The 11,734-nt window shown below is 40.2% G+C and overlaps 1 protein-coding gene across 2 annotated transcripts in view; it reads right to left on the reverse strand.

The window, feature by feature from the left end:
• The window catches only part of mphosph8 (M-phase phosphoprotein 8), a 65,382-nt gene extending 55,188 nt beyond the window's left edge, over nt 1-10,194 (reverse strand). For both annotated transcript variants that reach the window (XM_048598352.1, XM_048598353.1), the window contains exons 1-2: nt 10,009-10,194; nt 2,106-2,252 (exon numbers count right to left, since the gene is read on the reverse strand). In XM_048598352.1, coding sequence (XP_048454309.1) covers nt 2,106-2,252; nt 10,009-10,110 — 249 coding nt within the window. In that variant the 5' untranslated portion in view covers nt 10,111-10,194. The remainder of the gene's footprint in view (nt 1-2,105; nt 2,253-10,008) is intronic.
• Nucleotides 10,195-11,734: the final 1,540 nt, after the last annotated feature.

Raw genomic sequence — 11,734 nt, forward strand, 5'->3', positions numbered from 1 at the left:
AAGGATAAGGAGGCAGAAGAACAGGTGAATAGACAAAGGAGTGAATAACGACCTAGCTAGAAGGGTGAATAGCTTTTAATTGGGCCTGTTAGTCGATAACACTGGGTTGTGTGCAAAAGCAGACCACGTGATAACAAGGCCTAATGAGTGGGGATTGGAGTAAGGACATGGGAGAGCTCAAGCCCTGTAGTTGTTGAACTCTATATTGAGGTTGTTGAACTCTATATTGAGTCCAGAAGGCTGCAGGGTCCCCAAACAGAAAACGGCATGCTCTTCTTCCAGCTTGCGTTAAGCTTCGCTGCAGCACTGCAGCAAGCCCGAGACAGATGTTGGCCAGGGAACAGGATGGTGTGTTGAAGTGGCAGGCAACTGGAAGCTCAGGGTCTACTTTGCGGACAGAATGTAGGTGTTCTGCAAAGCAATCACCCAGTCAACACTTCATTCCCCCAATGTAGGAGGAGACCACATTGTGAGCAACGAATGCAGTAGACTAGATTGTGTGAAATGCAGGTAAAGCGCTACTGTTGGTCTAACCCATCTCCAGCACCGCGGCCCTCAATGCCTCTCATCCCTCCAACATCCACATTCACAGGATCATTAGCCCCTTTATCTGTTCAACTGTCATTCTCTCTCTTTGGGCTCAATCCCCACCAACTGCTTACTCCTTACCCCTCCACCTGACCCTATCTTCTGCACATAAACAGACATTTTCCTAGCTCCAATCAGTTCTGAGAAAGGGTCACTTGACCAGAAACAGTAACACTGCTTTCTCTCCATAGATGCTGCAAGACCTGCTAAGATTTTCCAGCAATTTCTGTGTTTGATATCTTGTCTTGGTCATGGAAATAACAAATGCCATATAATTCATGTGGGGGATTGTTGCATCCTGGACATCCCTTAGACTTGCCCCAAAGAACACTCACCTCAATGTGTTCAGAGATGCTATCACACACCTCTGGAGCAGGTGAGACTTGAACCCAGAGTCTCGCAGCCCAGGGGTAGGGACACTACCACTGCACCACAAGAGAGCCCCTAACAAGCTACGGTCAGGGTCAATGAGCCCTGGTGATGTGTCCACTTTCAGTCTCATTAATTGCTCCAATACTATTTATTCTGAAGTAATACTAATTGTATTCAGTTCCACACTCACTGGACCCTTAGATCAAAATTATTTGAGGAAGACTTCTCATGTCCTCCTCTGTGAAGACGGGCAAAGTCCTTAATTAGCTTTGTCATTTCTTTATTTTCTACTATAAATTCACCTGCCTATAATAGAAACACATTTTACTTTGGTGATCTTTCTTCTTACATACTAAAAGAAGCTGTTACAATCTGTTTTTGTTTTCCCTGCAATCTTACATTCATACCCTCTTCTCTCTCATCAGTTTCTTAGCCCTCCTTTGCTGAATTCTAAAATTTTCCCAATCTTCAGGCTCATCACCAGGGTCAACTTCCTCCTCATACCTTCTTAATTGCCCTTAAGATTTAAGGCTAGTTTCAGAATGAACAACACCTTTTTCCAAAGGTAACGGAAAATTGTACCATACTATGACCATTGAAGGTTCTTTGGCAAAATTATTAATTCGCCCCTTCTGACTGCATAACACTGGATCTAAAATAGACTGTGTCCTAATTGGTTCCTCCACAATTTTCTGGAGTAACATAGCTCTAACACATTCCAGGACTTCTTCCTGACAAAAGTTTAAAGGATTATAGAAAATGTAGGGATCAAAGTAAAATTTTAGGGCCACAAAAGGAAGCATAAAAAAGAAAACAACATGTAGATTCAAAGAAAACCTAGGTATTTTATAATCATAAAAAAAGCAAGAGGATAATCCAATATAGCATCAAGCAAATTAGAGGTCAAAGGAAAAACTGTCTGTGGCAGCGTAAGATAAGGACATGATTCTCAAAATTGATATTTTCCACGTGATTCCATGGAGGATGCGAGAATGCATATTCCACTTGAATAGAAACGAGAACTATGGATTATTAACACATTTAGCAGGAAGCTAGATAGTTACTTAAGGACAAAAGGAATAGATGGGATGGCAATGCGGTCAGATGAAGTTGAGTGGGAGAAGGTAGAACGGCCTAAGTCTTACCCGATTTTCATTTACAGGTGATTTTTCTGTTAATTTTCGTTTAAACACTTGCAACACTTCTGTGCAGTCCTCCAGGTGAGCCTCTGGTTCCCAAGTATCATCTTCAGAAGAATAGCCTTTCCAATGAACTCTGTACAAGACTTGACCCTGTTAAAGGAAATATATGTTTATGCATGAAAAGTCAAACCAGAGACTTCCAAACAGTAAATACAGAAAATATTCAATAGTACAAAGTTATACCAATCTAAAACAAATCTTGATGCAAAAGCAAATCAACTGAATCAAAAGTCTAGGATTTTAAGATTTTTAATTACTAATTTTATAAAATGCATTGCATAAATGCATAAATCACAAATGTTAGAAGCACACTCATCTCATGATACATTTTGTACGGTAGGAGAGCAAATGGTCTATTTCCAGACAATCCTATGTCCACTTGCAATTCATATAGAACTATAGAATCCCTACAGTGCGGAAAGAGGCCATTTGACTCATTGAGTCTGCGCTGACGCTCCAAATGAGTATCCCACCAAGGCCCAGCACCCCACCCTATCCTGTAACTCCACATTTACATTGGCTAACCCACCTAGCCTGCACACTACAGGGCAATTTAGCATGGCCAATCCACATAACCTGCACATTTTTAGACTGTGGGAGGAAATCAGAGCACCTAGAAGAAACTCATGCAGACACAGAGAAGGTGCAAACTCCTCACAGGCAGCTGTCTGAAGATCAAACCCGGGTCCCTAGTGTTGAGGCAGCAGTGCTAATCACTGAGTCAGCATGCAACCCATTCAAGTACAACAAAACCTGTAAATTGAAGACAACAAGGGATTTGCATCAGGTCTCCTTTATTTGTAGCTTCCTTATTTTCAAAATGAAACTAGCGTGTACAATATACTTGATAAGTTAAATATCCCAGGATCAAGCTTTCATCATCTGCATTAATTCTTTGTCCATCTCTACCTCAAACCCTCATATGGGATTTAAGTAATTTGAGCTGAAATTTCACCTAAAATTTCTATTAATCATGTTTCCCACTTCTTTGGGAACGAGGGAAAGATATTCCAGGCTTGAGATCTGCTACATCGTGTACAGAAGTGTGCAGACTGCCAATGTTAATGATCAGAAATGCAAACACAAACAAACAAAGATACTAAAAAAGCACAAATGGTGGTGATGTGGCATTCTCTCCCATTACCCTCCTCCTCATTTAGTTCTTCAACTTTACGGGTTACTGGCTTCTGTGCTCTCCCAATTCTAGGTTGCTCCTTGCTCAGCAGAAAAACGTTGGTCACTGCCAACTCGCACTTTGAACATTAATCTCTCCAGTCCTTAGCTCCTTTACTGCATGTCAAACCCACATCAAAACAACTCCCGAATGTCAAGAGTCATGATTTCCAGCAATCCAACATCCACACTTCACAATCTACTATCTTGTAATATCAACAGCTGATGTCACAGTGTGGGACAGGGATGCACTGCAGTGGGAAATCTCAACTCAAGTCACTGCTGCGTAAACAAGTTCTTGTTTAAATGTAGTTGCTGTATAATCAATTTCTTCAATCTGCTGCCCTTTCTTTTGGACTGCATATACCACGCAAGCAACACTGCCATTTGATTACAGAAAACATTCAGGAGTACCAGTCAGTTCAGTAGCAAAACCAGAAATTGCTGGAAAAACTCAGCAGGTCTGGCAGCAGCTGTGGAAAGCACAGTTAATGTTTCAGGTCAAGTGACCCTGCTTCAGAGCTCAGTTGTGTTTGAGGAACACAAATTCTTTATTGAACATTTCATTGGAAATATCGGTTCGTGATCCATTTAATCCATAAAAATGAAACAAGGTCCCTCCCAGAAACATAGAATCCCCAAAGTGTGGAAGCAGGCCATGGAGTCCACACCAACCCTCCAAACAGCAGTGCACCCAGACCCACTCCCCACCCTGTAAACCTGCATTCCCCATGGCCAATCAACCCAACCTACATATTCCTGGACACTATGGATAATTTAGCATGGTCAATCCACCTAACCTACATATCTTTGGTCTGTGGGAGGAAACCGGAGCACCCAGAAGAAACCCCCGCAGAGACAGGAGAACATGCAAACTCCACAAAGTTGTTCGAAAGTGGAACTGAACCCGAATCCCTAGCGCTGTGAGGCAGCAGTGCTAAGCACTAAGCCACCATGCCACCATGCCATCCCATCTTGTGCTATGAAAGTGCAGTAATAAAACTGCCATTACTCAAAATGCCTCTCTTCAGTTACCACCTTGCAATTTACCTGTGTCCTGTGCTCCGAATTATAAAATAACCCAATACATCCCATTTCTGAAGAAGGGTCCAGACCCGAAACGTCAGCCTTCCTGCTCCTCTGATGCTGCCTGGCCTGCTGTGTTCATCCAGCTTTAAACCTCGTTATCCAATACATGAAAGTTGTCCATAATTCAAAATTATTTGAAAGTGGCAGTAGTTTCAAGATTCAGGTTTTATCCATAATAAGCAAGTTATTTGGGGCTGTTAGTAACTGCCCATCTTTAATAGGTGTTACTGTACACTTCAGTAAAACTTTACTGATCTTCAAGGAAGGTAATTCTTAATCTCAACCTTGTATATCCATGGTAAATAGTCACCTCAGCCTGAAGCCCCAAGGAAATCAATTGTGACAAAAATGCACATAAAAGACAGAATTAATAGGAAAATAAAGATAACAAAATAAGTAAAATGCAAGAAAGCCTAAGAATATGAAAGCAAGAAAATACGCAAAATCTAAAATGAAGGAAGAAATTACAAAAACAATAGGTTTCTGGATGCTACATTTTGCTGAAAACTAAATTGCATGGATACTGTCCCTGAAAAGTGTCATTCAGAATTATTTATACCCTTGTAACGGGAACTGACTAAAATGGAGAAGAGGTCCGATATTTGCAGTTGGTTGATGGCTAAGGTCAGAAAACAATTAAATCATTCACACAATGGTTCAGAAAGATTTAATTCTGTGCTGTGTACTTGTACCAAAGTCGTGGTCCAAAACATTCCACAGCAGTTCAATCCTCTACAGCAATAGCACTTTCTAACCAACTAAGTACTTCTGAAGTCTGGCCACTACTTTAAAAAATATGTCAATCACCTCATTCACAAGATCCCAAAAACAGCTATGAAATAACCAAAATTATCCTTATTTGTGAAATTAATCAAGGCATAAATATTGAAAAGAATACAGAGGAGAGTTCCCCTGGTCTTCAAAATATTGACATGAATCATAAATCTAGATATGGAAAAAAGGGCCTGTATAAAGGTACAACTCCTAACCAGTCCACAATGTTGAATTTTATAGCATTATATGGATATCTTGAGAATTTCAAATTATACTTGCAATGTGCCAGAATTAAACTACAATCTGCTCAAATTTGCGTTTCTGAAAATTATTCGATTTGATGTGTACAACCCATGAATGTTTTCACACTGTTTTGGGCAAACACTTCAGGAACGACAGATCTCAACACGTTGTACAACTAATTTCTCAGCATGCTTGCTACACTAAGGACAGTAATGCGTACTACTGATTATTTCTTTCTATAGAAAATGGAGGCATACTAAGGAGAAACTTGGGGCTAATCTGTGGTGTGCAGCAAAACTAACTCATCTGTAACATACTATCATACAGGAGATTCACTCATTAGAAGGATTAGGGCAATTACTTGCCATGTTCCAAAATGACAACATCCTTACAAGATACATGCAGGCACAAATAATGTGATGTCATTTAAAGTCCAGTTAAGAAATAAATTTGATACATAAAATAACTTTTGACAAAGCAAGATCGTCAAAAAAACACAACAATAAAATAACTAGAATAAAAAAAATTAGCTTTTACTATGGAGAAAGAAATGGAAGCCACAGAATTCATGGAACTAACTATTGATGTTTTGAAAACTGTTCATATTACAGAATAGGAAGTGCTGGGGGTCTTAGAAAACAATGGTGGATAAATCTCCAGGACCTGATCGTGTATATCCCAGGTCATTATGGGAAATTAGGGAAGAAATTGCAGGGCCCCTAGCAGAAATATTCGTATCATCTATAAGCATGGGTGAGGTGCTGGAAAACTGGAGGGTGACTAATGCTGTGCCCTTATTAAAGAAAAGCTGTATGGAAAAGCCTTGGAACTATAGGCATGTGAGTCCGACATCCGCGATGGGTAAGTTGATGCAGAGCATTCTGAAAGATAGGATTTAACATGCATTTGAAAAGGCAAAGAATGACTACAGATAGTCAGCATGGTTTTGTACAAGATAAATTGTGTTTCTTGAACTTGATTGAATTTTTTTGAGGAAGTAACCAAAAAGATTGATGAGGACAGAGCAGTAGACACTGTTTACTTGGACATTAGTAAAGCCTTCGGTAAGGTTCCACGCGGTAGACTAATTAGTAAAGTTAGATCACGTGGAATTCAGGGTGCGCTTGCTAATTGGATACAAAATTGACTTAATGGTAGGAGACAGTGGATGATGGCTTTTTGGACTGGAGGCCTGCAACCACTGGTGTTTCACAGGGATCAGTACTGGGTCCATTTTTGTTTGTCATTTATATAAATGATTTGGATGAGAATATAGAAGGCACGGTTAATAAGTTTGTGGATTACAGCAAAATTGGTGGTATAGTGGAAAGTAAAGAAGCTTATCTAAGATTACAAAAGATCTTGATCAATTAGGTCAGTGGGCTGAACAGTGGCAGATGGCATTTAAATAGAGATATTGCCTTTTGGTAAAAGAAACAAGGGCCGGACTTATACAGTTAACAACAGGGCCATGGGTAGTAAGACAGAGAGAACAAGGGATTCAGATACATAATTCTTTGAAATTTGCATTACAGGCAGACAGGGTGATTAACATGGCATTTAGCACACTTGCCTTCATTGCTCATACGACTGAGTAGAGGAGTTGGGACATCATGTTTAGCTTGTACAGGCCAATGGTGAGGTCTCTTCTGGAGTACAGTGTCCAGTTCTGATCGCTCTGTTATAGGGAAGGATATTATTAAATTGGAGCGTGGTTTAGAAAAGATTTACCAGGATGTTGCTGGGAATGTAGGGTTTGAGTTATAAGGAGAGGCTGGGACTTTTTTCACTTAAGTATAGTAGGTCGAGGGTGACCTTATAGAGATTGATAAAATCACAAGGGGCATACATAAGGTGAACGGTAAAGGTATTTTCCCTCAGGTGCTGGCATTCAAAACTAGTGGTCATATTCTTAAGGCGAGAGGAGAAAGATTTAAAAAGGACATGAGAAACAACTTTTTTTTTTACACTAGGTGGTTAGTGTGTGGAATGAACTGCCAGAGGAAGTGGTAGATGCAGGTACAGTTGCAATGTTTAAATGACATTTGGATAAGTAGATGAATAGGAAAGGTTTGGAGGTATATGGGCCAAGCACAGGCAGGTGGGACTAGTTTACTTTGGGAACATGGTCTGTCTGGCCTGGGGGTTGGACCAAAGGATCTATATCCATGCTGTATGAATCTATGACACTGGGGGAAAACGAGATACTAAGAAGAACAAACCTCTCCAAAAGCATATCCAATCTTTAATCAGATATGCTTTTCTTGATTACATCTACTGAAAAGTAAAGTTGTTTGGGTCCAGTTACAAGCCAATTCTTGCACAACCCCACCTTTCAAAATCATTCACAAGAAAAAGCAAAGCTTTAATTGACAAGCATTAATTGGTTTACCATAAATCATTTACTGTAGCTTAGAAAAAGCACAGATCTGCTGTATCAAAAAGTATATGATTCTCATTTGATCCAACTCGTTTTCCCCTCAACTGTATACCCCCAACTGCGTCTTCTCACATTGATGAATTTAAAAACTGTTTGATCCATTTGCCCTAATTTGGATCAAACATCAGTCCCAAAAATGTACATGCCAACTTGTCACCAGGTACAGTTGAGAAGGGACAGAAAGGAAACAGAAATACCAGACTCTAGACGAAACTGTACAATATAAAGATCATGTGTATGTAGTACAATAAGTTCCTTGTTGATACCCAAAAGGCATTAAGGTTGAATTTCAACAGGTCTCAAAAGATGAATAAAAGATGAATTTTCATTCCCACATGTAGTATCCTGCCCTTATTGAATTTGTAAATTGCCATCTCACTGAAGAGAGTTTCCAATCTCCTGTTCAACATATTGTGCTCAAACTTATTTTAAAGCTCTGTTTAAAAACAAAGGAATCAAACCTAATAATTAGTCAAGATTAGGCTAGTGTCATACATTGAAAACAATGCTAATTGAAAAGAATTTTTTTTTAATTCAGTAACAATCACAAACAGCATATTCCTGAATCTACATCTAATCTATGTGCCCTACAGGAAACCCGTTTCATGCCGCTTCCTGGTCTTTTTCTCCCCCTCTCCAAAAAGGAGCATAAGTAAACAAGAGAAATTTTGTTCAGACACTTCATTTGCACAAGAGCACATGGACACGATTTACCCACTACATTGCTCAACTGCACTCCTCCTGAAATAAAAAGTGAAGCTGCACCTGGTAGCAGCTAGAGATAGTAAGAACTGCCGATGCTGGAGTCAGAGATAACATTGTATAGAGCTGGAAGAACATAGCAGGCCAGGCAGCATCAGAGAAGCAAGAAAGTTGACACTTTGGGTTGGGACCCTTTTCTGAAGAAGGGTCCCAACCCGAAACGTCAACTTTCCTGCTCCTCTGATGCTGCCTGGCCTGATGTGTTCCTGATAGCAGCCATGTGTGTTTTAGTCAAAGCAACATCCAGCAGATGGAGTAATAGACTAGGTAAACAAAAACAGTGAAGTTATTAAACACTGAACATTCCAATTTGGAGACTTAGTATTTAAATATTTCCTTAGCATCACAGAGAAATATTGCCCAACATTTTGAACAGATATTTCTAATTAAATACAGAGTAAATATTTTGCACATGCACTAGATTTCCAATCAAAAATTAAAAACCAGACAAATAACATTAAAGGAGTTTCAAAAAACAATTATTATAATCTGTTATTTAAAACGTTAATGTTTAAGTACTAAATAGCGTATTCGTTTTGCATTTCTGTCAAATCTATTGAGTAATCAGCATCTAAGAGTGCTCCCCCAAACAACCAGAGGCTGACAGAAATTGAAGTTTCCCCAGATGCTGGTTGTAACCATGACTGGTGATGGACATCAACTCCTTTATGCAGAACCAAGGGGTAAACAGGACGGGGTGGAGGAAGGGGCGATGATGCGAGGAGAGGAAAAATAGGGTGGTACAGAAGGAAGGATGATCGCCAAGGAGTCAGGGGCACAAGATGAGGGGGACAGGCAAAATGTCACAGAAATTCTCTCTAACGAATTCACACCTTTTAAAAAAAATCCCATCCTAAAATCTACTTTTACAATATGATGCTTTTTAAAATAAATGAATGCTGCAATTTCGCGGTGCCCAACATTTTATCTAACTAATGCAAGTTTTAGCAGTAAACTGTCTGAAATGCATGGCCCGAAAACGGTCATGTAGAAATGTTGACTGCGTAAAACAGGAGATTACTTCTAAAATTTCCCAGCTAACTTTTGCCGTTACCGTAGAACTAATCTTCACGTTTTGTTGACTACACTCACGTCTACTTGTCATCTATCTCATTTGAAACTTTTGGTTAAAACGGGGGCCGAATATTAATTAGGCATGACGGTACGTATAGGTGGCCTTCTACCACAATGTTACCTCCAGTTGCAGGTCTAAGTGATACACTGGATCGATGGCTCTGGGCAGGTGGAGACAGCCGGGCCACAGGCCCCGCTTCACCAACACGTAACGCCTGACTCCATCTTCAATAAAACACAATCCAATCTGAAACGCTTTCCCCTCCCCACAGTCCAGCCTCTTTCACGCACCTCAGAAACCTTCATGTCCACTATCCTCTCCACCTCATACACATCTTCCTCCGCTTCGCTTTCTTGATCCGACTTGTCCACAGCCTCCGTCACCGCCGCCATGATAAGCAACGAACCACCGCCGAGTTTTGGGGGAAAAAACTGTACAAGGACCGAACGGTGGGGGAGGGGGCTCGAGGACGATGACAACGGCGACAAAAGCCAATCAAAGGCATGAATCGTCTTGATTGACAACACTGCCTTTAGCCAATTGGAAATGGCGACAGTCAATGTCTATCTCCGTCCGTCAATGGGGAACCGCCTCTCAGCACCAGCCCCAGCGGGACTCTGTGAAGGGAACTGACAGAATCCAGTCAGATAAACATTTTGTTACAACTTAACAGTCATCGCACCTAATTTAACCAATTAAAAATTCATCTGAAAAGAGTAAGAATTGTAGCCGTGTCAACAGCAACAACTTATATTGGTATTGGCGGTTTAATTCACAGTAAAAACATCTCGATCTTTCATAAGGTTTGTTTACTCCCGCGTACACCCCATTGTATTTAAATATTGCTTTCTGCGTTGGATTTAATGGAAATCACATTGTAGTAGGTGCGGCAGAGCAAGAGTTATTAAAATTATCAAGCAAGTGAGTGTAAATGCCTGAAGTTATGGGCCTAGTGAATCTTGATTGATGGTCTGTGAAGAGTGACAGCGCCATGATGGGCCCCTCTTACTCAGGAATGCATCCCCCGCTGGGAATTGAGAAAGGATGGGCTTAGTGTTAGTTTACGCTGAAGAGGTTCATGCGGTCGTGATGGCTTTTAAATCCTCAGAGTCTCTAATATAAGATCATGATTGCGATCTCCCACCCCCGCAACCCTGATGTCTCATTGCGTGAGGCCTTTCGGCCGATCATGTCACTGCCGTCTCTGCAAGAGCCAATCACATTCTCCCTCCCTTGCTTGTCCCTGCAGCATTGCAGTTTTTTTTGCTCCAGAAAATTTACTTTATTTTGAAGGCCTTGATTGAATCTGTCTCCTCTACTCCCAGGCAGTGGATCCTGTACGTTGCAGTGGCAACGTTACACCATGCTTATTTTGGCATTCACCTAAAATTGGTGTCTTCTGGTTCAGGATCTTTGTGCCAAAGAAATTAGTTTCTCCTTGTCTACTCTGTACAGGCCCCTCATAATTTTGAATATTTCTAATACATCGCTAAACCTTCTCTTAAAGAACTATCCCAGCCCCTTTATCTGAATTGTGTTTTGTCCACCCATAAAGACAGTATAGTTTGGTAATTTTCATGCGTACCACGTCAAATATGTTAGTGTTATGAACTCTTTCTCCGATTTTAATCAAATATTAAAGCAAATTAATTGAACACCATTTTCCCTTAACATATCCCTATTGCTTTCCTTTGATTAAAATAGATTTGACCAATTGACTATTAATTTTGTCCCAAATTATCTTTTTTAAAACAACTCCAAGGTTGTTGACTGGCCTATAGTGCAGGGTTTCAAAATTTTTTTAACAGAAGTGTAACGTTTGCAATTCTCTAGTACTCTTGTATTCAGGGTAAATTTTCAGGCACTGCAGATTCACTATGATGTTACAAACTCAAAAGGCAATCTGAAGAGACAAACCTAGTAATTCATTAATAATTTGATCAAAAAGCTTTGTAAATTGTCCAATGAAGACAATATCAACCAAATCCAAGATAAAGCAACTGGCACCACTTTTGC

This window comes from Rhincodon typus, chromosome 6, assembly GCF_021869965.1.
Source record: "Rhincodon typus isolate 14 chromosome 6, sRhiTyp1.1, whole genome shotgun sequence".
Taxonomy (NCBI): domain Eukaryota; kingdom Metazoa; phylum Chordata; class Chondrichthyes; order Orectolobiformes; family Rhincodontidae; genus Rhincodon; species Rhincodon typus.